Consider the following 27,196-nt stretch of genomic DNA (forward strand, 5'->3'; position numbering starts at 1 on the left):
AGTGCACAATGAAAAGTCGCATTTTTGGTGCGAAATGTCTAAAATCAGACCAAGAACAGACATTTCATCTTGAAAGGCAAGTTATAGTAGTAATAAATGGAGAGGCTGGCGACCAGTCCAGGGTGTACGCCGCCTCTCGCCCAAAGTAGCCGAGAGGTTCCAGCATAGCCCCGTGACCCTAATGAGGATAAGCGGCATAGAAAATGGATAGATGGATAAAATAGAGAACAGGCTAAATAGGCGACTGCTGACAACATGAACAGGTGGTATGTAACATGAATAGATGGTATGTTAATGTAACAAGCTATTCAGATAACTAGCCTAAACAATCCGCAATGTCAGACGTAACTGCACTGTTGACGAGCCTCTCCCAGCAGCACGTTGTTCAAGCACCCATTTGTGAGCTTGTTCCAGCTTAGACCATGATTAGCTTTTTTTTGAGAGTGTCCTTTGCTTTTAGTCAGTCCCTCATGTTTCTCGTTCACTCCAAACTTCCTGCTGCTCGATTACCGCTTGCGGCTGCATGTTTCAGTACTTGCTGCTAGTAATCTGCAGAATGATTTTCTTTTTTGGAGCATTTGTTTACATTGTGAATTTTGTGAATTACAGGAGTACCAGATACTGACACACAAGCCTAGATAAGTCGCTCCAGAGTACAAGTCACAGGACCAGCCAAACCATGAAAAGTGCAACTTATAAAAATAAAATACGGTTTGCTTTTAATTGTTCTCGAATAAACAACAAGGCTTTGACCATTGCAAGTGAAATATCTACCGTGGGTTGTTTTGTAGTCAAACCTGTCGGCATTCCAGTTAGGTAAAGACTCGTAAAGTTTTACGTTTTTTGTAGTGTCAGCAACACTAAGCCTTTGTGGGTTGCCTATGACAATTTTTCTTGAATGTCTCACCACAAAGTTGTTGATGCTCTTGTGCAAAGCAGCAGACATGATGTTAGTTAACAGCATATCAACTAATGCACCTCAGTCTAGTCCAGGGGTGTCCAAAGTGTGGCCCAGGGGCCATTTCCGGACCACAGCTTGGCTTTTATTGGCCTGCGGCGCATTGTAGAAAAAAAATGAAACCAAAAAACCCAGCAAAAATGAGAAAAAAGATGAAATTTTGATACTCATAACTAAGAATAAAATGCATTGTCTTAAACCTTTTTAAAGCTTTTTAGAAAATAAAAAAAATGCATAAAATATCAATGCGGCCTTTGGTGCGAAAAATGTTTACACCCCTGGTGATGTTTCAAATTGTTAATGGCCCAAAAGTAATGACATTCATGGCCATGATGAGTGTAAGCCACTGACTGCAACTATATTAAGCTATGTTGTGATCGGCTGCAGAAATATTGAGGTCAACAAATTTCGTATGCCACCCTGATAGATGCAGTTTTGTCTGCTAAAGGTTTAATCAGTGAACACAGCGCTGATAAATGATCCATTGTATAATCGCATTCATGATGTCGGTTCGGCCCAGGGCTGGAACTTTGATCCCAAGATGCGTGAGCCAGAGGTTTGGTGTAAATTTATTAAACAAGGCGTAACAAGAGCTACCGAAAAGAAGTGGTAGAACGGCAAGGCTATAGTCCAAGCTAGGTAATACAGCACTGCTAAATACAGAGCAGGCAGGAAACAAGACAAACCCGCTGCAAGTGACACGTGTGGCAAAAACAAACAGCACAAGGCTGGAGCGGAATGCTCAGGGAAGCAACGGGTCAAACACTGCGGAGGAGAGCCTGTGTTGACAAGTAGTGTGCTAGCACGAATGAACTTGGCCGTGAACAAAATAGGAACACCAGCACTCAACACAGACACAATAGCGTCATCACAGCTCACCTTTATGCACTCACATCAGCATTTTGGAAACATCGATGAATGAGAATGTTTACATCTTTTGCGGCATCGGACAAAGCTGTATAACTCAAGTAGTGGGCGGTCAGGGCAAAAACTACAAATACTACTACAAATACTATCAACTATCAGAAGCACTGCCCTACAACTACTAAAATTCTAGTATTTGTTGCATGAAATTTTATTTATTCCCATTTTATTTTGTAAAAATGGGACTGCCTCCAGTACGTGTATGGGTATGTTAGGAATGTTTTGTCCCATCGATTTCAGCTTCCATGTGTTGCCATGTCAATGGGGCTGTTTCTTTAACCAACCAGGTTTCTGATTCACCTCACAGGGCAGGGCCAGCAGAACTTTTCTCTCCTTTTCTCTCACCTGATTGCTTGATATCTCAAAACCTATGCCTAACACTCAACGTTACCACTGCGCTTGAATGATTCATCACATGCAGTGCTTAATTGATCCTGGTCTGACACAAAGGAGGCAGGCACGGGATTATTCATCGTTCTGTGTACGTTATATGAACAAATAAGGGAGCCGATTTCCGTGAAAAATCACGTGATTGGCATATGCCGCTAAATGCCTTTTAACGCGATCACAAAAGCCAGTCACCTGCAGCTAGCACTATTGCAGACCGTTAAAAAGCTTTAATAGGCCATTTGAACAGTTGACGGAGTACGGTGAGTTTTCGAAGACAAAAATGGCAAGAAAAATTTGAATTAACAATGGACGAGAGACAGACCATCTTAAAACTTTTAACTTTTATTTGAACTTTTAACTTTTAATTGAATGTAACTTTTAATGTGTGTATGTTTAATACAGTCATGGAAAAAATATTAGACCACCCTTGTTTCTTCAGTTTATTGATCCATTCCATTTTAATGCCTGGTACAACTAAAGGTCCGTTTGTTGGACAAATAAAGCTTATAAGAGTTAAAGAGCTGATATCTAGCAATGGCCATGGTTTTTGTGATAATAACCCAAGCTTAAGTGCTTACACGAATAGCTATAGCATTGTACTGCATTGTACTGGTCTTAAGATTTTGATCAGGTGTGTGTGGGTGTGTGGTCTACAGTAAATATTGAAGAGTAATTTCAGTCATAAGATGTGATTTCATTTTGAGGATTATGCCATCAAAGAGTCCTTCCAGAAGATAGGGACAAAAACGGTGGTTATTTATTGTTCTAGTATTTATCAGTCATACAGTGAAAATGAGAGGAAATGTGAATATTTACTTTTGCTAGTCACATTTTCTACTTGCGCTGCTAAAATGTTAAGTTAGGGGCCACTGTGCTCCTAGTAAAAAACAGGTAGTCTGGAGCCCTGGGGCCACTGTAAACAGTCAATCACATAGTATGAACTAAATGATGAATACTGTACATTAGAGGTGTCACGAGACGAGACGATACACGAGATTGGTTCTATGAGAATGAGCCGAGACAAGTTTTTAACATTAGTTTTAAGAAAAATCAACATATATGCCAATATATTGCAATCTAATTTAATTTCTACTACGTTGTGCTGTTCTGCACTGTGTGTGACACCGGAGCCTTTGGAGCCAGCAGAAACCATCTTGACGATGTTATGGCCCAGTTATATTAACAAATACTTGCATTTTAGGGATTAGTCGTCTCACAAAACTACACGTGTACACATTGTGGCTAGTACCATTCGCATTTTAATTTTCCCTCTCTAGCCTACAATACCGTCGATAAATACAGACTATTTGTCCTGTGATACATTCTCCCACTCAAACCCCCGTTTTGAGTCCCGGAGTGTGAGAGATCCACTGATGTATAGCTGACTATGTCATTAGTCCATGTAACAAAAGCCTGTTGTCAGAGCAACGGCTCCGTGTATTTCCATGGCAACTGAGCCACCATGTTAATGTGGTGGACTCTGTAGGAGGAGCAGACTGGTGACCAATAGTGAGCAATGGAACTCCCATCAAGAGGAAGAAACAAGATGGAAGATGAAGTTGGAACATGCTCCCCTCTGCTGGTCACATCTGAGTGTTGCAGAAAACATCCTGGAAGCATGAAGACGTCAAGGTCAGCCAAAGTTTCAGATGTAAGTGATATAAATTCAGAATGAACTCACAAGGAGGGCGTCCGTCTGTCCCAGTTTCGTGAGAACGTGGAGCACTGCATCATGAATAGTAACAAACAGCCTGCTCTTTTGGATGGACTCTGAGAAAAAACCTGCCCTTTCAAGCTGCTCCACCACACAGACTAACGTTTGACCAGAAAGACACAAATGAGAACATAGGAGAACAGCAAACACTCATGAATCACAGCGACAGGGACTCATTTCATGCTTTGACTATTTTGTCTACTGACCTTGACAGCCAGCTAGATAGACTTCCACATCAATTTCTTTTAAGTCCTTGAAGATCTGAAACAATATAACATTGAAATGATTTAAAACCAAAAAACAATTACAGTCATTGTGACACTCAAGTACATTTTTCAAGGTCTTCACAGCAACTGTGTCCACAAAGCTGGTTGTCGAGATGTCCAAGATGATACTGTGGGTCCCGCATCCATAGGCGAGTCCTCTATCCTCTTCGCTATCTTTCGAAACCTGTGTGCCGTTGTCATCATAATGGAATACCCTGTAATCTGAGTTTGAAGTCATGTCGGATTGGTAAGCCCAGTTTACTTGGCCGTTACAAATCCCATTGACTGGAGGTTTATGCCCTTCCAGTTCTGCAGGAACATGTTCCCCTTCTTTCTCTTTTAAAGAAAACGTGTCACTTGGTAGGGTACCGTCCATCTGCGGAAACATAACAGATTTCCTATTAAAAAAACATAATTACAGTATGAAGATGTATTATGAAATGCCAAATGAACCATACATCATTTTGCTTTGTCTCAGTTGAAGCTTTCTTTTTCTCCTGTTGTTTCAGTGTTTCATGTTTCTTCTTCGCTGCCAACAGCTTCCCAATTTGAATCCCACTCTGTACAAAAAGCCATGCGACGCAAATAGAGACAGGACGTTAAAGTGATGTAGACAGCAGATGGGGATAGATTCTTCTTATCAAGTGTGAGGCAACACACAAGCAAGGAAGGACACACCTTCTCCTGCAAGGCCTCTAAGTACATCTCAGCATTGGTGTAGTAGATGGTTGCAGAAGAACGAAAGATTTTAATGCCTGGAATCTCTTTAGCCTGCAGGCACATACATCATTTTTCATCTGGCCAGCTTTGTTGTGACAAAATGTAATATTCTTACCTCTTTGTATGTGTCTATGTCCAGATATAAGTCCGTGCCCGGCAAGTGGCCCAGGATTGAATAGTGTGGCCTGAGAGACAACATCCAAAACATGAAACCACCTCCCTACTCAAATGCATATCATGTTTGGCTGCGAATAACGACGTGTGCTTACAACTGTGTTCTGAAGATGATGGTTAGTATAGAAAAGCCAATGGAGACAGCCAAACCAAGGTCCAAGTTGAGTAGAATAGTGCTTACGAACGTTACCAGCCATACAAGCTAGAGGGCAGTAGAGTACAATCAGGTAAAAGTGCTCAATGGCTGATGGCTTTATGAACTTGGAGCCGGGGGTTTTCAAAGTGTGTTGCAATGAGCCTCGCTTAAGAATAAAAGACAGCTGGTGCCCGAAAAACAGATTTTCTATAGTACAGTATAATTTGTGGCGTTTTATGATGTTTACTGTCATCATATGAATGAAACGTCAATTCGTTTTGCATTTAAACATTACTAAAGTTAGCATCGGAGGTTTGGAAAACTATTTTATTTTTCTCAAGCTGCCTTGCCTCTGACGTCATCTGCACCTCCCTGGGGGGGTCCGCTTCACACTTTGAAAACGGCTGTTTTAGAGTGTTTAGTCTTACCAAATCAGCCCTGTTGGTTCTCCACAGAATGGGCACATCCATGAACTGCTTGAACATTCCTTTCAAGTTCACAAACACTATTGTGGATAAGACAGCCTGCAGAACACACACAATCTAATGACGTGACATTATTTGGGTTTGAAATGCTTGTGTTTACTAAGCGAGAAGAGCAAGGGTGGTGGCACAAAGATTTCACATTCCAGCAAGTCTTTTTTCGGCCTTGAAATGTAAAATGTCTGCAGAGAAACAACACAGGACCGTGGTAATACCTTGGGTAGGTCCTCAAAAAGAGATCCTATTTTTAAAACTGTTACGAGAACGATGACGGACGAAATCAATCCTGCAACCTGTCAAAACACAGAAGATGAAATAAGAATAAGATGGTTTGAGGTCTTTGCGTCTAATGATGCATGTTGGTTTACTTGAGTTTTTCCCCCGGTACTCTCCTGGACGAGACTTCGGGACATAGAAGAAGTCACGGAATAACACTGAAAACAGCCCCCAACGGTGTTGCTAAGGCCGAGAGCAACCAGCTCCTGGAAGAGCAATAAAAAAAACGATAGTAAACATTAAATGTCATTCACTGTAGTTAACTTGACATCTTAATCATAGTTATGTCTGGAGTCGACACTCTGGATCAATAGCTACCGTTCATGAACTTTCTAGCCATGTCAACGCGTCATTGCCACACTGAAAACAGCGGCATGCATATAAGATGCACAAGCGTGCATAAAGCTTGTTAGGCATTCATGAGTCATCAGCTCTTATGAGCCTGGCTTCTCCCACTCTGTCGCTCTGCTCTTTGTCACATGCTTTTATGTGTTGTGAGGAATACTGTGACAATGGCAAATAGGTTAGACAACGGCTGCATGATTTATGGATTTATCGAACTAAACATGGCATTTGCAAAAGAAAGCGAAAAAGGCATTGCTAAAAAATGGAAAGGAAAAAGTCAGAGAGGCTCTTTAGTGTTGGGAACATTGTAACATGCCACAGGGAATCCCTCAAGCCACACGGTGTAGACAGGCGTTCCTTGTAACAAATGTAATGAGTAACTGAAACGAACTGACTGACCGCAGCGGCGTCATTTACTAAAACGATGTACGACTGACATTACTACCACGTCTCTCATCGCAAGGGATGATATGACAGTCTCACGATTTTGCTGTTTAGGTATGCTAATAAAATGTCATTATGTTTGCACAAGTGTTTTTTCAAAAGGCATATAGCATGGAAATAACAATTATGACTGTTTGTGTTTTGCCTCAGGGATATATATTTTTTATTTTTTCAGGGATTATTTCACAAAATGCGAGTGTGAATCTTTGTTCAAGATGATAGAAAAGTATTTTATTTTTAAAGTGAAATTTGGTGAAGCTCTCACTTTATTTCCAAATAAGGGAACTTTGTCTTTGTTTGCAAAAAACCGGTTCAGTTTCAAATTAACTTTTACAGTGAGGTCGTTACTTTAAGCGATTTATCTTTGTTTGGTTAAGGATGTTGAAAAATTGTCACTTCACTACACCCAAGGGGGAATTACATTTCCACTGTACTTTCTTCCCAGTGGGGGAATTTATTCTATTTTCTAAAATAAAAACAATTTGAAATAATCTATTCTGTTGTCTTTTGTAGTAAAATCTAAATCAAAAAGCTAGTTTTCAGAGACAAAAAAGGTGATTTTATTTCTGCCAAAATCGTGCAGCCCTAGGTTAGAAATATGTAAATGATTTCGTTCACAAAGTAAAGCACCTGTTGCAATGTACAGAGACATGCTGGCAGGCTGTGGTTATTGAGATAGTCAATTATTGCACTCAGTCAGTCAGTCAGTGCGTTTACATGCGCTAAAATAAGATAAATTATTGCATGAATTGGCATGCAAGTAACTTTTGAACACGCATGTAAACACCTAATTTGATCGTGTTTGGCTTTTTACAAGTCAGATTAACATACTTAGATTACGCAATTCGAAACTAGCTCTCACTCTCTTGGATGTCCGTGCGACTGGAGCGGAGCCGGCGCTTTGCGCAACCGCCAGTCCATCTTGTATGCTCTTATTTTGGTGTCTTCCCACTACTTCCTGTGTTGTGTTTTTGCCTTTTTTTGTCGTTAAAGACTCCATTTTTGAAAATCGACCCTTGCCTCCAGCTACTGCTTCCGGTGTTCACACTTTTACACCGAAATGAATCGGAACAGAATATTCCGACCATATGAACCCTGCAGAGCTGGAAGGTTTAGGAAAGGCTTCAGCTGCACATTGAACACTTCTGAGGAACCGTGACCAAACTTTAAAAGGACCTTACACATGTAGGTGTTTCGGTTTCTCTAGCCAATCTGGAAACGATTGGTGAGTCTATCAGGTCTCTCCAGGCTCAGCTGACATAATCCGCCGGAGCCACTACGCCCAACACCGCCGTCAGGAGCTACAGTCCAGGCTCCCCAGCAGAAGGAACCCAACCTTTCACACTTATGATTGTTTAAACTTAAACAAGGATAACTATCGACCAGAAGGAGTTGTGCTCTGCCTTCCGTTCAAGTCTGGACTCTGGACTGAAGGATGAGATGACTCTTCCCTGGATGAACTCATCAAGTTGGCCATCCATACTGAGGCCCGCCTCTAAGAACGTGATGAGGAACACCGTGTGGAGCTGACCGCAGTTTTTCACCTCAAGCCCCTGCGTCGAATTGATGGAAGCCATCCAGTTCATCCTCAGCGGCCCGCACTTTTTCTTTCTTTTTTTTTACCAGCGCCGCCACGATGGTTGCCTTTCAAAAAATATCTATCTATCCATCCATCCATCCATCCATCCATCCATCCATCCATCCATCCATCCATCCATCCATCCATCCATCCATCCATCCATCCATCCATCCATTCCTTCAGGGAGCGCAGCTTATTGACTTCACTGAAACACGGCTAGCGCCCCAGATGCTAATGTGGGGAGCTAGGTGATTTTACCACAGTCAGAGCGGACAGGGACAAGAGAGCCTGTGGAAAGCGCAGGTGAGGCAGGCTTGATCCTGGCCATGTGAATATTAAAAAGTCCATCTATACAGCATTTTTTAAAATCAATTTTCATTATCAGGGAAAAAACTTTCATTATCGGCTCAAAAATGCTCCGGCTGCGTTTCAGGCCCCCATTAACGATGTTTTGCCGGACATGCGCTGTCATTTTGTTTTCATCTATTTAGATGACATTTTGATTTTTTTTGCCCGCTCTTGAGGCTCACCAGAAACATGTCCGCCTCGTGTTACAGCGTCTGTTGGAAAACCGCCTTTTTGTGAAGGCCGAAAATGCGCATTGCACCTGTTCTCAGTGTCTTTCTTCAGATTTATAGTGGAGAAGGGGCGGATGCGGAAAAGGAAAAGTGTTTCCAGTGATCTCTGGCGGATGGGAAACTTCACCCCTGCGCCTTCTTCTCCCGTCGCTTGACTCCGGAAGAAACAAGATGCAGTATTGGTAATCAGGAGCCTCTGGCCGTTGTCCTGGCCCTGCAGGAGTGGAGGCATTGGCCGGAGGGCTCTACTCATTCGTTTATTGTGTATACGGACCACAAGAACTTGGCATACATCCGCTCTGCACACCGACTCAACTCCCGCCAAGCACGATGGCACTGTTCCTGACTCAACTGAACTCACACTCACCTTGTGGCCTGGGCCTCGGAATAAGAAGCCAGACACCCTGTCCTGCATGTTTGATCCAGTGGCCGACTCTGACCCTGTGGTGCCCATCTTACCAGACTCATGCATTGTGGGAGGCCTGCAGTGCGAGGTGGAGAAGTGTGTGACAGAGGCCAATAAGACACTTCCCATCCCGAATGGGTGCCCTGAGAGTCGGTTCTTTGTGCCTGACGCCCTTCGTCCCGAGGTATTGGACTGGGCACGCAATACCAAGGTCACCGGTCATACGGGATTCAGGCACACTTTGTTTCTCCTCACTCATGGGTCTGGTGGCCTTTTGGTGTTTTGCTAGAAATAAGGCCTTCCATCAACCCCCTGCTGGTCTCCACCTGCTACTGCCCGTTCCCTCCCGTCCATGGTCCCATGTTGCTTTGGATTTTGTCACTGGACTGGGCGAAGCCATGAACAGCAGGCGGTGCCAATTTGTAATCAGTCTGTCATTATTTTGTCTCCTCTCTCCTTCTGTAGTTTGTTGAAGTATTTTTCCTGCCACCTCATTGCTACCTGTTGTTCACCTCCTAGTTATTCTACTGACCTGATATGTTTATCTGCCTGGCTTGTTTGCTATCCGGTAAGCCTGTTTTGTGTCACCTTTAGTTATTGTTGTTTATCCTTCTGGTGGTCTCGTTCCAGCAGTGCTTCTGGGTAGTTTGTTACTCTTCTGTTTTTAGTTTTCTTTGCGGTGCTCTTTTTGTTCCTGTTTTTTTTCTACACACTGTTGTCTAATATTTTTGCCTTTTTTTTTTTGGTCATTAAAGATTCAATTTTTGAACTTTGACCCTTGCCTCCAGCTTCTGCTTCCGGGCTTCACACTTTTACACCACACTGAATCGTAACAGTAACAAGTCAACCGGACAAGTCAAACTTTTACACTTTGCTGAAAGGATCATAAGCCCGATTTAGCGTTTTGGAAGGCACACAGCGCATGGCCAATAATAGAGCAGTATAGATAGTGCATATAATGCTGAGGTGTGAACTGGAGAAAGAAAATTATTTCAGTAATCTAACTAATTAATTGCATGGATACATACTGAGCGATTGATTGATGCTCATGTGTGTCAATGTATGTGATGTGTGAAATGCTTCTACTGTTCTGTATAAAGCATGGAACACTTTCAAGGTAAATCAGCGTGGTTTTGTTAATTAATTAAAAGTTTGCTCACCAGAGTTTTGAACACAGACAGAAAGTACATACAAATCTGAATGACACATTGTTGATATATGTGTGCACCTTACCTGGTTGCTATCCACCTTGTAGCCATATTTGAGAGCAAATGTTTTGCCAAGTGAAATACTGATAGCGTAGCCCACAATGGCCACAGCAAAAGCGTCACCTATCACCGCAGAGAAGAGTGTCACGTCTGGAGCACGGGGCGCCTTAAGCCTGGAGTCGAATAAACACAGCGATAAGTGAGTTTTTTCTTTAGGTGCAGGAAAAATTCTGGTTAAATCTGTGTTTGCTGAGTTCTGTTAAATTATCTCAACATCAAGAGAAAGCTAACTTTTTTTGTCCCAAGCTTTTGGGGTATAATGTGTGACTGTGGCTGACTAAATATTGATCTCACATTCTGCAGCTGTCTCTTTTACCTAAAATATTTCAATAATCCTATCAGTATCTACACTTGTTCGTTATCTACGATTTAAAACAAAAACATTCCATTTTTTCCTGCGCCCTCTAAGACAATACATGCACAGTGTGACCCTCGATTCCTCGAAAAGAAACTACTAGAAACTACTACTCCTGGTGTCTGTGTTTGGTGTCGTGCCTTGCATTGACAGCTTTCTGACACACAAATGCATCTTCAATTCACAAAGATTAACTCACCCACTCGGAATCTCGCCAACAACATCAATGTTGTATTTGGCAGAAAGGCCACAAAAGTGAGTGATGATTGTTGCTATTATGATCTAGAAAGAGAGGGGGTGCAAGAAGGATTTGTTGAGTCAGAACAATACTTGAAAGTAATACAGTGTGATATAGCATACAGCTCCTTGTGGAGCTTGCATGTTCTACTTGTGCTTGTGTGGGTTTTCTCTGGATAATCTGGCTTTCTCCCACATCCCAAAACATGCACGTTAGGTTAACTGGAGACGCTAAATTGTCCATAGGTGTGAATGTGAATGGTTGTCTGTCTACAGGCGCCCTGTGATTGACAGTGACTAGGGCTTTACAGTAGTCGATTGTGGAGACATGCACCGGGTATTGCTTGTTTACTTTGAAATGTTGTACCTTACCTACTTGGAATGTTGAAAGCACTATGCTCAGTCTGAAGTGTTGAACGTCGTTACGACATTATTATTGTATCATTATATTACTGTGACATATGTATCATTATTCTTATGACATTCTGAGTATGGGATTGTTTACTTTTCCAAACTGACAGCATTTTCATTGCACCAATGTGACAAATAGTTCTATTTACTTAGCTGTGCTTGGAAGACGTATCATTATTTAAGAGGCTTGACGCTATTTATTTATAGCAGTGGATCACCAACGTCTTTCCTTGTGAGAGCTACTTTTACAAAATGAAAATGGTCAAGAGCTACTTATTTTTGTAACATTTATTTATTTATTTTTTATTTTTAAACCCAAACAAAGCGAATATGCTTGTTTTACCAGAACATGAACAAAATGCTGGTGTCCACAACTCACATTTTGTATTTCAGAATGCATTTCTTTCTACTGTTCTCAAATTATTAACTGAAAACCTGAATGAAAAGCAGGCTTGCGGGCACCTCATGTGGTCACGGGGGGCTACCTGGTGCCCGCGGGCACCACGTTGGTGACTCCTGATTTATAGTGTATTATTAATTGGACTGAAGGTTAAGACTTCTGTTTTTTCATATATATGTTAGATTTTATATGTATAGATAAAGCTGTTGGATGTTTATTGTCATTGCACACAGTATACAACAAAACGTAGTTTGGTGGCTCCACAAGCAACATGTTAAAACTTAAATGTTCCAAATGTAACAGATATTTTTTGGTCTGTGTCTAAAAAATAAATACATTTGACATGTTATTGTGTTGACTTTGTTTTTGACAGTGTCTTACAGCATGTTTGGGGATATGATGTGCTCTTTTGCACATTTGAAAATACTCTAAGAATGCCACTTTCATATAATTGGCATCTTTATTTTATGACGTAAAATTAATCTCTACATCAACAAACATTAATCGTAGAGTTGAATCGTATTATTTGTACGCCACAACGAATCTTAGCGAATCGTTCTGTTTTTAAAGTAATCGTTTTTGAATCATATCGTAACTTGTGTATCTAGATTCGAATGGAATCATCTACCACAAAGAGATTTACATCCCAACTGGCGACCAGTACAGGGTGTACCCTGCCTCCCGCTGAGAGTCAGCTGGGATAGGCTTCACCTCTGACGCCTAATAAGGACAAGTGGTAAAGAAAATGGATCAATTATGCTGTGTGGCCATTTTTTATACAAAAAAGATGCCCCCTGCTGAACTATTAAAGGAAGTGACAGAGGGAGGACTCACCACTATGAGTTCTATGGGGATAGGCAGGGGCAGTTTCTGCCTGTAGTAGGCATTGATCTCTTTGACCACAATGAGAAGAGTGAGCGACACCAGACTGACCACAAGCTCTGGCACAACCGTCTGAGGTAGCAAACGGCATATTTCCAGCAAAGTCTGAGGGTGACGAACAGAGAGAGGAAGGTTGGATAGGGTTAAAAATGATCTAAAGGTCTGCATGCAAGTTAAAGTATGTGCCATACTCACATAAATGAGAGAGAGGGGGCCAGAGAAGCGAGCTGGAGTAACTCCAAACAAATATTTCAGCTGAGAGTTTAACACGTGGCACGCTGACCCTGTGGTATAGCCGCGGACCAGTGGCTCAGACAAGTAGGTGACCACAAAACCAAACCTCACCACACCCAACAGGATCTTTGGGTGACAACCACAGCTTGTCACGAAAGCATCAAAACCTCAACATTGAAGAAGATTTGGAGAAAAGTGGACACACACCTGGAAAAGCCCTGCCAGCACTGTGAGAGTGCAGGCTATTTGTACTCTGTACGCATCTCGTTCATCGTTATTCACGTGTGCTGTGCCATTGGTACCATTAACGATAAAGTTACTGTCTGGTGCCAGCCGCTCTGTCACACTCCCGATCATGATGCTGATCACTGCAAAAGTACCTGGACACATGAAAACATTTATTCTACATACATTTCTTATACATACAGTATACACAGTATGTGTAAGACTAAAGCAAGGATGTCTACATCCATGGTGACACCATCTGCTTTCTTCTCACCAATGGAGATATGTTTGGAAGTGCCAAAGATGAAGTAGACAAGCACCGGGTAGAGGGAGGTGTACAGGCCAAACACTGGCCGCAAAGAAGCCAGAAGAGCATATGCCATTCCTGTTTAAGAAAAAAAAAGATGTAACAAACTTTTCTTCATAAAAATCACATTAATAAATTAAAACATGAGCGAAAATAGCTGGGTCAGTCCACTGTCTGTCTAATGTCTACAGTGCAATGGAACCCACGACAGTGCAATGGAACCCTTTAGGTGAAACACAATCCTATCCAACACGCTGATTGTTTTGATTCAAAAAATACTATTTTATTATTTAAAAAATAGATAAAAACCTGTGCCTGGCCCTAGTGACCACAAGCCAGAGAAAAAGCAAAACACATGCCTTGAGTTCATCTTTTATTTTTTTCTACTCAGAAAAGGTTGGTCAAATTTGGAATTTTAAAACAGAGTGGTCCCACGAGGAAGGTTCCACCATAGAGTTCGATTTTTTTTGTATGTAATAAAAAAAGCATAAGCATGGTGTTATTTTAACATCCTTACTGTTTCTCATGTATGTGGCCCTTCATAGATCCTGTAGGTGCATTACTCAGCTATTGTACAATAAACCCAATAATCCACCTGAACCAAATGCTAGCGTCCCACTACTGTACAACCACAGTGTACATACAAACCCTGTGGTAGATGCATGATGCCCACACTGCAGCCAGAGACCAGGTCACCAACTGCATTTTCTCTGATGGAGTACTTAGGAAGCCAGCCAAGAACAGGCACCCAGCTCAACACGACTTCCTTTGCCCGGGGCACTGAGCACCTGGCAAAGTCAGTCCAGAATGACACAATCAATGTACATTAAAATCATTACACAAAAGTAAATTACAAACTCATGGGGTGCGTTCAATGAAGAGAGCAATAGTCTTGCAGTAACAAGTACTACTATATACCCTGAATACCACAGAAAAGGAGTCATGGTCCACCAAACTGTATCAAGGAAAGATTTGAGTTGTGAGAGTTGCAACACATGCTACAAAGTTTACTTAACGGCCTTGAAAAAAGGGCCACACCGGATAACATGTCTGTGCTCAAATGTAAAAAAAAACAACCAAGATAATAAAATGTATAAAGGGATAAAGCCACTAGATGCATCAGTCACACCGACCTTAAATGTGGTACAATGTCATCATACTCACTAGCAGCACAGCGTGACAACATCCAACACAGCTCACAATAAATATTACTGCAGTGATAATAATGCACAGCCTGATTGACACTATCAGAAATGTTATTGTTGCTTGCAGTAGTGTAAAACCTCTAAATACCTCTATGTCTGAAATCTGAACATCATTATGTTTGTAGAAGTTTTGTGGGGTATTAACATATCGGATGCTGTGCTCAGAGAGGGTAATGCATGTCTTCACATTTCTTTTCATGTCTTTTCTGATCATATTATTATGAAATTGTACTCCTAAAAAACAGTAAACTTTCCTCACCCATTATTATTTATAGACTTTATTAATCACAACTAGTATGCTTGGACTGGAGACACATTTACAACCAGGCAAATAATCCACACACATTCTGCATGTACCTGCCCATTCTCTCATTTTTTTTTTCTTTTTGTTGTTTTTACCTCAGGGAGTCTTTCACGCGTTCACTGAAGGATGGCTTCGTGGACCACGTTCCTTTTTGTGCCAGTTCATCCAGACATAATTCATCCAGAACCGGCCGATGTACAAAATACTGGCCAAGGGGCTGTTCCCCATTTTCCATGTCAGCCTGTTTGCCTCAGTGGGTGTCCTGGTTGTAAAACTGGTTCCGTGCCCTGTGCTCGAGGATCCTCTTCAAAGTAAAGATCACATACAGTTGCAATGCCACTGGCTGAGAAGTCTGTCAACACTCCTCTGTGTTGTCAGTTGATGAACACTGCCTTTTTCTGCAGCTAGTTTTGTACTGTGGGAGTGACTCTTCCTTTCCTGCCTTTATAAGACAACTACCCCGTAAGAATGGCCTCTGCACACATACACTTGCATGCCAGAGGCCATGTGACGTTTTCCTGATTGTTCCTAACAATTGTAATGGTTTGAGTGGCACGTTGTTTTATGCCCATTAATAAATTCTGTAACTTTTATGTTAAAGATGAGGAGGTACAATTTTGTTTTCCAGATACACTCCTGATCAAAATCTTAAGACCAGTTGAAAAATTGCTAGAATTTGCATTTTGCACATTTGGATCTTAATGAGGTTTTAAGTAGAGCTACAATATGCAAAAGCAAGAAGGGGGAGTGAGACAAAAGACATTTGGAAAAAGTAATTTATTGAAAACAACAATTAAACTGAAATAGGCTGTTCATCAGCTGATCAAAAGTTTAAGACCATCGCTCAAAAAATAACAAAAAAACTCTCCAAACCAGAACAAAAAATGTTCTCAGTAGGACTCAGTTATGAGTAGCTCCACCGTTCTTGTTAATCACTTCAAAAATTGGTTTGTGCATGCTTGATGTCCCATGTTTGATGCTCCCTGGCAAAGTCTAGAATGGCAGTTTTGTGGCGCTGAAGGAGACGAGGTCTTTGAATTGTTTTTTTGTCGTCTGATGGTTATTGCGCTGCAGTCGGCACCAGTAAGGGCCTTAATGTGGGTGGAAGACCACGCTGCGAGAGGCCTTGCTTATGCAGCTCCACAATCCGACCACGTTGAAAAAGAGAAAGCTTCTTAGCTTTAGCCATCAGGAGGGCATGACAGTGTGAATGCCCGACAGAAAATGAACATCTTACATCCTGTGGTCTTAAACTTTTGATCAGCTGATAAACAGCCTATTTCAGTTTAATTGTTGTTTTCAATAAATTACTTTTTCAAAATGCTTTTTGTCTCACTCCCCCTTCTTGTTTTTGCATATAGTAGCTCTACTTAAAACCTCACTAAGATCCAAATGTGCAAAATCCAAATTCTAGCAATTTTTCAACTGGTCTTAAGATTTTGATCAGGAGTGTATCTATTTTTCTGCTTTCCTCATTCAGTATGTAAAGTCAGCCTGTTATAAGTGCATTTCTTTCAGGAACTGTTGTATACACTTTGTCCTTCCTTCTTTTTTGTTATTTAAAGTCCATTCTCCTGTTTCACTTGGTATATACCAGGGGTTGGCAACCCGTGGCTCCTCTTCAGCCTCCTTGATTGGATGAGCAAGAGAAGGGAGATGCCCATGTGTGCAGTGACACACTAAAAGTGTGTTGAGTGTGCTGCCCCCGCAGTAAGCGATCCATAACCATGAATACGTCCCTAAAAAGAAAAATCTCAGAGGAAATAGAGAGTTTAAGTCTGAATGGACATGCATATTCCTTTGCCTTCACTGCCAATGACGCTGGCTTACCCTTGTGCTTGGTACTGTATGTGGCGAGGAATTAGCAAACAAATGTAACGAAAGACATTTTCAAAACAAGCAAACAGCTTTTTCTGAAAAGTACACTGCAGGTGGGCGTAAGAGAGCAATTTTGGAAATACTACGGGTAATACTAAGGTAATACTAAGGTTGAGCAGAGCAGACATACATTTGATAAGCGGATAAACTCAACTAAAGTTGCTAATGTGGCTGCACTGGAGATCGTAAAATACGGGGAAGCCGTTCACAGATGGAGAATACATGAAAGAATCATTCATAAAAATATCAGAGCAAAATAAACAGGAAATTATTCAGAAAACCCTGCGATTGGTTGGCGACCAGTCCAGGGTGTACCCCGCCTCTCGCCCGAAGTCAACTGGGATAGGCTCCAGCATACCCCCACGACCCTAATGAGGATAAGATAGAAAATGGATGGATTATTCAGAAAATTCAAGAAATACTGTCTCTCCCTCTGCAAAGACAGTCACGGACGGGACCAATAGAATGGCAACAAATATCACCAGTAGGCTAAGTGATGGGGCCGCACATTGACGGATGGTTAGCATGTTGGCTACAAATTCAGGAGATCGGGAAGAATCTTCACTCTGGCATCTAATGTTCTCCCCGTGCATACTCCGGTTTCCTCCCACATTCCAAAAACATGCATGTTAGGTTAATTGGCCACTTTAAATTGTCCATAGGTATGAATGTGAGTGTGAATGGTTGTTTGTCGATATGTGCCCTGTGATTGGCTTGCGACCAGTCCAGGATTTGCCCTGCCTCTCGCCCAAAGGCTTCAGATTACCCCCATGGACCTAATGAGGATAAGCGGCATAGAAAATGAATGGATGGGGCAAAGTAATGCCATTAATTCAGCGCAAGCATAATCATCACAATTGCCTGTGATGAGTCAGCTGATCTGCATTAATATGCAGTCATGTGAACTCTGATTGGCTTTTTTATGTTACAGTCGGCTATGTTTTGTTTTAATTTTACACAAATACGGGAACCACTCAAAAAGGCATTCATAGTTCAGTGTTCACATTCTTTCAGGCCTACACATGCATGCACGCTACACTGTTAGGTGTTGTAACAGGTAAAATTTAAAAAAAAGTTACATTTAAATTTAAAACGTTTTTTAAGCTGTGTCATGTTTTGCGCCTCCAGTCTCTTTTTCTTTACTAGAAGAGGAGGCAAAACGGCTCTTGCTGAAGGTTGTTGAGCCCAGGGATGTATACTTTATGGTCACTATATTAGTACATAATCACGTTGTGGTTCCCTTGTTCAGCTACATAGGAGCAGTAAAATATTTGAAATGGCAGGCTGGTGAGTTTACCTCTCATTCATAAATTGCTTGGATGTGAGCAAGTTGTCCAATTACCACTTAGTTTGAATAACCAGTGTGATGTAGATCTTGAGCAGGTTAATGTTTACGTGGGCGATTGTCAAAGTGACAAATGACATTATTGATTGGGGTTTATCTTGTTGCACAGAATGAGAGGTGAGGCAGGTGGTAAATGTTTTAAGACAAGATTAAAGTAGCACCGTGCTGAAGACTCTGAAAGAAACTGGTCAGTATGGATTCTAGGGTCGTAGTCTATTTTAGAGCGATTCCAAATATTACTAGAATAAGTAATAATTTAGGGCTGAATTCACTTTTGAGCGTTGCTATGTTCATACTTTGCACCCTATGATTGTGGGTCTGGTCTGTGGTATCGCAACCTGCAGTCAATTCCTACATTTATGAAATTCTTAGTAGCTGTTTTGTTTCACTCTTGGATCAAATAGATCTATTTCTTTCTGAGATCAGATATCGTGACCTTGTATAACAACTTAATACACTTTATGATGCTGTGCAGTTGACGTAAAAAGAACAACTGACTCACAGGAGGGAAGTTACTGAAAATGACTAACAATGTGAAAAGCAACAGGAAGCATTCCTGCACATATTAACCCTGGCCGCTGTCACACACATGTAAACATCTGCAGTTAAGACTGTCGGAACATTTTTGATGATCAAGCAGACTTCGATAACCAGGGAGAAGAGAACACAAACATCCTACTCTGCCCAGACACCTTTACGATGAATGAATTAATGGAGCATGTTAATGTTTAAACAAAATAAAAATAAAGATAACCTCTATGACGAAGACAGCATGCTCAGCATAAAATGAAATAAAACAAATTAATAAGCAGGCTGAGCAACAACATTTATTGACTGATTTTCATGATGTGGCACATATTGTCGTGACGTCTATGTCTCATTGCTGCCCATTTACTCTATGCATTTCAGCTTATCAGTAGGTAAATAAAGAGATGAATCATTGAGCTGCAAGGATGAAGAGTTGAGGTGTTTGATAATCTGTTTGCAGTCATGGAGCTCCTTCTGGACAGAAAGGCTAAGTTAGGTAGTTTTCCTGACCTAGTTTTTCAAGATAGGGAGGGGCCTGATAGAGTCCTGATCAAAATTTGAAAGGGATAGTTGGATAGGAATGCAGTGGATAGCGGTGGACTATATCTACTATATCACCCAATAACTTGCTTACTCAACATTTTTTTTGTCTCGTTCCCCTTTCTTATAGAACCTCACTGAGATCCAACGGTGCAAAATGTAAATTCTTGCAATTTTTAAACTACCACTTAAATTAATATTACTATTACTACGTTTCTCTTCACAGAAATCCGACCAAACTAAGCTGGGAAAGGCCCAAATCCCAACGCATGGAAGAACCACCAAACATCCGCAGTTGTCTTCTCCAGAGCCTGTTGACTGGACCACTGATCATTAGAAAGGTTTAGAACAACTGGTTACTCTCCTCACAAACCCACCTGTCTTGGCGTATTGTGTACAGCAAGCTTTATAAATGAGGCCCCAGATCTCTAGAATGTTTATATCAGTGGCATACAGTCAAAGCAATGTGGCTTTGCTGGCCTCAACACAATTGGAAGCACTGATCTACATTTACGAACTAAATTCTAGCATTTGTTCTATCCATCTATCCATCCATCCATTTTCTATGCCGCTTGCCCCCACAAGGGTCACGGAGCGAGGCTGGAGCCTTTGGCCGAGAAGCAGGGTACACCCTGAACTAGTTGCCAGCCATTCATAGGGCACAATACAGACAAACAACCACATTCATACCTGTGGGCAATTTAGAGTCGCCAATGAACCTAGCATGCATGTTTTTTGGAATGTGTGAGAAAACCCACGCACGCACGGGCAGAACATGCAAACTCCACACCGAGATTGGCGCTAACCCAGATCTTCCCGATCTCCTGACTGTGTGGCCGACATTCTAACCACTTGGGCACCGTGCGGCCTGTATTTGTTCCATTAAATTAACTTCATTAATTCCCAACAGTCTATTATCTTCCTTTTGTATTATCTTCATTTCATAGTGTGTCTTTTGGCTCCACTTCTTCCAGTACTGTATACATATGTTAGATTTTTTTTGTCAAATCAGATGTCAGCATCTGTCAGATAACAAAATCATCAGTAAAATCACAAGTAAATGATCTGCCTAACCTATAATCGTCATATGAAGATGATGATGAATTGTCTAAACAGAAGCAAAACAGTCATTTGATTCACATGAGCAGATTTGTACATTGATAAGTGCAATTAAAAAAGGTAAATAGCTAGCAGCGATACAATAAAACCACCACAAAATACCTATGGCTATCACTGTACAACAAAGGTTATGGGAGTGATGTCAATCCAGTATTATGACATATCAGAATGACTAACTTTTTCCAAGCACAGTTGAGCATGCAGTGTTACGCAACTTCATAAGCAAAACAAGGCACATCTGTTTAATCAGTGACACCTGGTCAGGCATTGTGTGCGTCCGTGTGCGCCATGCTCGTTTTCTCTGTGCTGTCACACTCTCAGCTCTCAAGTGTGCACTTTGGGTGGGCCACAGAAGGAGACTTGATTGTGCTCGAAGAAAATAAAAAGGTGTAAACAGTGTTTTGAGCAGATGAATAAGAATAATAACATTTCAAGACAAGGAGGCTATGCAAATTACGTAGTGTAAAATCATCTCAACGGCGTAGTTTTCACTCACGTCACAAACCATCTGACATTTTGTACAGACAGAGTCAAGGTTGCCAGATAATGAATACTAGGAATAATGTCAGAACATGTTGTCTCCCACTGTTAGCAATGACATTCCATTATGAGACTTTTTGCTTACTAGAAGTGCTATATACTTTGTTGCACTTTTTTCATCAAATTCAAAGATACAAATACCATGTACAAATAGTACAACATGATGTTTATTTGTACGTTCTCCTACAGGACAAACATAATGAAGCCATCTCTGACAAAGCAGAATGGTAAATTATCTCCAGCCAGGCAACGGTTCAGCAACTTTCGCAACAAATCCCTCCTCCATAGTTTGTAGTGGGGTGTATATGTACATACAGTACATGGATTAGCATTTGTCTTTCAAAAGCATAAGGGGATTTCTGAATGAGCGCAAGAGTGTTTTTGGATGAAGATTGCACAACAAGATGAGTCTGTAGTTGGCAAATGTGCTTACAATTTTGGTGCAAAATGATGTTGGTTATTATCAGCATGTCACAAACAAAACTTAACTCCCGATGATAAATACAATGTTGGCCAGCCAATTGTGGAAACCTGAAGACACCAAAAGCCCAACTAGCTCTGATGGTCTATTTTAAACTTTTCCACCAGTGAGCATTTGGCTGCACTCACAAACACCAACTAAGAACACACAACAGAACTGCCAGTGACCAGGATTACGCTAGAGTGGAAAAAAAGAAGCTCACCTTCAAATCAGAGACGCCTGAATCATCTGACAACACCTCTGGTATGATAGCTGATAAATGCATGCTTTGCTAAAAGGTCATACTTGCATGAGATTGCTCACATTGCAAATTTGCTTGCCTGGGTAAAGGTGACCTGTTTAGCACACTTAAGCTTGGGTTATGCTTGACGCATGTACATGTCACGTGGAAATGAGACGTGCGGAATAAGGCAGAGACAACTTTTGCAGCATTTATAGTCAGTGCGTCATGTCCCCGCTGATAGCCCATATATTCCCAGATGATGGGGGCAGTGTAGCGCATCTACGGCATTCGCATAACAATACGCCATAGTAAAAGTAGAAAGTGTTGTTTACAACATGGTGACGAGCATAAGCTTAAACGTTTCTCTGTGTTTGATAAATGACGATAGCCAACCCATCTCTTTAAGAATTGGTGGGACATTCTTGCCTCCTCCTGGATCACCACTTTTCTCTTTAGCGCCCTTTCTTGCCTTCACATATCGGTCTCTTAAATTTGTCCAACTTTTTTTTTTTTACTGCCTCCTCATCTCTTCCAAGAGTAGCAACAATTTCTCTCCAATAATTGATGACAATCTGTTGATCGAGGTGATTTTTATGAGCCGAATCATAAAGATGTCTGTATTTTCAAATCTCCGCTACAAGGGGCTCTCGCTTGTCGGACATGTTTTTCCACCTAGTTTGAAAATTTCCTAGGTGCGCAGTGTGGAAAATTTGGGCTGCGTGGACGTCACACGGAGGGGCGGGGTTGCAAAAGTGACGTAATTTGGCTCCATGCGGACCTCGCGGATGCATCAAGCATAAACCAAGCTTCAGTGTTGTTGGCTTGCTGCTGTTCTGACATTTATTTACAGCAAAATGTAGAAAACTAATATATTACTATGTTAGATTACTATAATATATTGTAATATATTTGTTATTACAGCCCCGTTGTTAATTCATTGTGAATGTTTGATTATAAAAACCATGCCGCTTGTGTGTGTGTTAATCAAAAGCCTCTTTTCTTATTTTCTGTATACTTGGTAGTGCTCTGCTATCATTTATTCATTTACTGTATGTGCTGATAATGTGGTGCAGGAATCAGTCCAATGGACACACCACATGCAGAGCATTGTGCACATCTTCTCAGGCAGCTGGAGAAGATGAGAGCTGCTGAGGAGCTCACTGATGTAGTTCTGGTTGCTGCTGGGATTCCCTTTTCTTGCCACAAGGTGGTCCTGTCGGCGTTCAGCCCTTATTTCCAGGTCAGGTCGCAGAGTGACATGCACAGGCCTGTTATATTATTATGAATGTGTTGTTGCACCTCTATAAAAAAGAATACTTGTCATTTGATTTTATATGTTTCTGTCCAGGCCATGTTTACATGTGGTCTGAAAGAAACAAGGGGAGGTGAGATACCCCTGAGGGACACATCTGCTCACACCCTGGAGCTTCTCCTTGGTTACATGTACCGTGCCGAACTTCCCCTGTCCGATGACAACATCCAGGCAGTGTCTGCTGCCGCCTTCCTGCTCCATATAGATGGCGCCTTTAGGTGAGAAAAGAACATTGGAGTCAAATAAGAACATGAGAGTCATATGCAACTCTTTGCTCCCTCAATGTATAGGACATTCAGAGTGAAAAGTTTACACTTCCTTTGTTTTTACGGCTTCAGGTTGTGTCAAAACCACATGGAGGCCAGTATGGATGCTTCCAACTGTGTTGGTCTGTATCACTGGGCCAGAGACCTGGGGGCCACCAGTTTGGCTGACTGTGCTTTTCAATACCTCTGCCAACACTTTACACAAGTGAGAATTTTCTATGTCTTTGGACCAATAATAATGGCTTTTCATAGAAAAGAGTACAGAAGAAACCCAATTTTGAATTTGTGCCCAGGTTTGTGAGGAGGAAGAAGTCCTGGAGTTGGATGCTGAAAGACTTGCAGATCTACTGGCTTCAGATGACCTCAACATTTCGCAGGAGGAGATGGTGCTGGAACTGGTGTTGCGTTGGGTTGAGATGCGGCGAGGGGACTCGCAGAGTGAAGCTCAGGCCGTGGAGTTACTCAAGCGTGTCCGGCTGGAGCTCGTGGACCCTGGGGTTCTACGGAGAGCCAGGAGAAGAAACCCGGTGGGAATGGAGGAGGGTAAACTTAACTTAACATTTGTCACGGGGTTAGAACAGCATAATGACAGATTCTAATGTGTCATGGTGCATCCAGGTTTTGCTGGGGGACTTGGAGGGCTTTATAATGATTGATGCTGCCCTTCAGACTTCAAGTCTCTGTGAGGGTTCAGCTCCACCTCGACCAGCTCTTCGTTATGGGATGGAGACCTCCGACCTCTTGCTCTGCCTGGGAGGGGTGAACAAGGAGGGAGTGCCTGCACGACGTGGTGGCCTTGCTGATCTTAGCTTTTGCTTTGCCCCCAATGGCAGAAGGACTTACTACATCCCCTCTCCTCTAAAAGGCAGTGGTGGCTTTGGTGAAATTACAGCGGGGGCTGTGACACATGACAACAACATAATCGTTGCAGTGGAGGCAGAGGATCAACACAGGGTGAAGAGAGTGGATATATTCAGGTGTGCATCGGAAGCAAATCTAAGTATCCAAATAAATAACAAGTACGTTCACCACTTGACCTGCTGGACTTGTTTGTGTTTCAGGTATGATCCTGCAGAAGAGTCCTGCTGGGTGGAGCTTTGCTCAGCAGCACACAGAGATATGTATGCTTTAGGGATGCTGGGCAGCGCCCTCTACATGATCGGTGGCCAGATGAAAGTGCACCATCATTATGTCATCACAGACAGTGTGATGAGGTGGTCACTGAAGAGAGGAGGCAGTTGGCTTTCTTTCAGCTCAATGCCTCTTCCTTTAGCCTGCCACAGCACTGTTAGCCTAAACAAGCATCTCTACGTGCTGGGAGGATGGACACCACAGGTACAAACATTGTCGGCATACTGATGGACGCACATACATTTACCTGTTGAGATCCAAGCTCTTGTTTGAGATACATTTGTAATTTCTCCTTGATGTATGGGATTAGTTGGACCTGGCCAGAAATTTATGACCTCAACTGTGAGAGTTAAACTCAACTTTATAAGCAAGAATAGTGCAGCAATAAACAAGCAACAAGCTTCATTGTTGTCTCAGAACATACGTGCACTTTTGACAATTTTCAAACCATTTTCTTTTTTCCCCACCTCTCTCAGAACCTACCAGATGAAGATCCCGACAAGCTGAGTAACCGAGTGTTTCAGTTCGATCCTGGTAAGGACAGATGGACAGAGTGTGCCAGGATGAAGTACTCGAGGTATCGCTGTGGCACCGGTGTTCTCAATGGAGAAATCTACATTTTAGGTCTGAGCCCACGACTACCTTGGTTGCTTTCTTAAGCTGCATATGAGAAGAAAATTTGGATTGTGCAGGCTATGAAGTGTCAGGTCAATGTGTATGTCCTTCTTTAGCTGCAAGAACAGAAAAATGTGAAGGTCTTATGTTCTTCAGGTGGTATTGGGTGTGATGGAGAAGATCATGGACAATCACGTCGATCTCTGAGCTCTGTAGAGATCTATAGCCCAGAAACAGACACCTGGAGGCCAGGACCGACTCTGCCCACATCGCTGCTCTCCCTCCGAAACAACACGTCCAATGTAGGAGTAGTTGAGGGCAAACTGTACCTCTGTGGATACTACAAGGGTGCTAGTAAGTTTCAGGTTTTCTCTGTTAATCATCAAATGTAACATTATGTCATACACTTAAACCATAGCTTACATACTAGTATGTAGCATCTTCTTTGGTTGCAGGTCGCCATGAGATCATCACCAAGGAGATTTTGGAACTGGACCCTGCAGAGAACGTGTGGGCAGTGGTAGAAAGACGTGCAGCGATGCACGACAGCTACGATGTCTGCCTGGTGGCTAACCTCAATCCTCGTGACCTCCTCACTTCATAACTCCTCCCTTTATGGCTAGGAGCAACAACACTGATGGAGGTTCAGGGAAGTGAACCTCCAACCGGTTGCTTCCTGGGAATCACAAACTGATGGTGTGATCTCTGAAAGATACAACTCCGGGCTTGTTCATGACAAAACAAATTGAGGTTGCGCATTTCTATGCATTCAACAATCAAAGTCTTAAAAGGAGTCTTTAGGGAATAACTGGATGGTTACACTACAAAAAATGGTAACCTAAACTCATCTAACCTGGCAAAATAATGTGCCAAGAGAAGAAGTCAAATGTTCATGTTCTATTGGCTGAATATTTTGCTTATTTTAAGTAGTATATCTCAGATTTCAGTATACTGTACATATTACTTAAGATGCTGAGTCACTGATGTTGTAGCGGTCGACTTGCCTGATTTTAGTTGCAGACAGTGTGGGTTCAGTTCCCACTCAGCCAGTCTGTGAACGTGAGTGTGAATAGTAGTCCGCATGTCGCTATATGTGCCCTATCGCTGTGATCGGCTGATGACCAGTTGCATGGCAGCTGGGATAAGCCTCAGCTTCCTGTGACCCTGAACAGATAACAAAATGGATGAATGGGTGTTACTAAGCAAATTGATAAGCAAATTGGTCTAGAATAGAAAGGGTGTTGTCAGGATGCGTGGCGGCTGTCGCGTGCTTGACCCCAGTATGCAGAGATGGTGTGCAAATAAAAAAGTCTTTAATAGTTCAATAACTCAAAAAAGCGACAGAGAGGAAGGCTCTGTGAAAGACTGACAGGTACATTCCAAGGCACAGGTAAGTAGATAGTCTAAGTTATAGCACCAGTAACAAACTCAATGAGCCAGCGCCGTTCGTCTGACGACGCTGGCTTTTTAACTGCCACTAATTGGCGACAGCTGCGCGGGCACCAGCACCAGCTGCCTCTTCCACCGAGCAGGAAGCACAGCTTGCCAAAATAAGACCACAGGACAGGAAATACTCGCTCCTGTCTTGCGTGTCATGACAGGTGTTGTAAGATAAAAAATATTTTGGGTGGAAAAAAATAAGCACTTTTGACCTTGATTTCAGATATTTAATCTTGCTCTGATTTCCACATTTTTTCACTTTTTGAGTATACCTAGATTATCTCCAAGGTGTCCCATATGAAACGCACCTATGAGCGACTTAGTCTTGCTTATATGACGTTTTACATTAATTTATCTCAATCTAAAATTGATACATTAATTATTCATAACTTCATGCATTATAATCATCATCATCATCATCTTTATAGCATTCCAAACCATTCAAGTGATTCAGTATACAGTATATTATGTTGTGCATCGTTAAGTTACTCTCCATCCATTCAAACACAGAAGTTAGATTTTTTAAATTCGAAACCAGTGCCTTTAATGACTTATTTA

The 27,196-nt window shown here is 41.9% G+C and overlaps 2 protein-coding genes across 2 annotated transcripts; one reads left to right on the forward strand and one right to left on the reverse strand.

Annotated features, from left to right (window-relative positions):
* Positions 1-1,862: 1,862 nt before the first annotated feature.
* On the reverse strand, positions 1,863-15,697 carry LOC129183247 (solute carrier family 26 member 6-like). The gene is made up of 19 exons (XM_054780279.1): positions 15,316-15,697; positions 14,360-14,499; positions 13,679-13,789; positions 13,387-13,559; positions 13,141-13,305; positions 12,898-13,050; positions 11,215-11,297; positions 10,626-10,773; positions 6,133-6,246; positions 5,980-6,057; positions 5,711-5,806; positions 5,242-5,348; positions 5,088-5,157; positions 4,931-5,023; positions 4,711-4,812; positions 4,317-4,628; positions 4,193-4,247; positions 3,954-4,084; positions 1,863-3,882 (listed from the first exon to the last, which is right to left on the reverse strand). The coding sequence occupies exons 1-19, from the start codon at positions 15,453-15,455 to the stop codon at positions 3,856-3,858; spliced, it is 2,298 nt and encodes a 765-aa protein (XP_054636254.1). The 5' UTR covers positions 15,456-15,697; the 3' UTR covers positions 1,863-3,855.
* A 7,261-nt stretch (positions 15,698-22,958) lies between these two features.
* Positions 22,959-26,159, forward strand: LOC129188090 (kelch repeat and BTB domain-containing protein 12-like). Its single transcript, XM_054788115.1, has 9 exons — positions 22,959-23,114; positions 23,223-23,404; positions 23,525-23,657; positions 23,746-23,979; positions 24,071-24,429; positions 24,514-24,787; positions 25,060-25,207; positions 25,355-25,552; positions 25,654-26,159. The coding sequence occupies exons 1-9, from the start codon at positions 22,959-22,961 to the stop codon at positions 25,800-25,802; spliced, it is 1,833 nt and encodes a 610-aa protein (XP_054644090.1). The 3' UTR covers positions 25,803-26,159.
* Positions 26,160-27,196: the final 1,037 nt, after the last annotated feature.

The sequence above is a fragment of the Dunckerocampus dactyliophorus genome, chromosome 1, assembly GCF_027744805.1.
Source record: "Dunckerocampus dactyliophorus isolate RoL2022-P2 chromosome 1, RoL_Ddac_1.1, whole genome shotgun sequence".
Taxonomy (NCBI): domain Eukaryota; kingdom Metazoa; phylum Chordata; class Actinopteri; order Syngnathiformes; family Syngnathidae; genus Dunckerocampus; species Dunckerocampus dactyliophorus.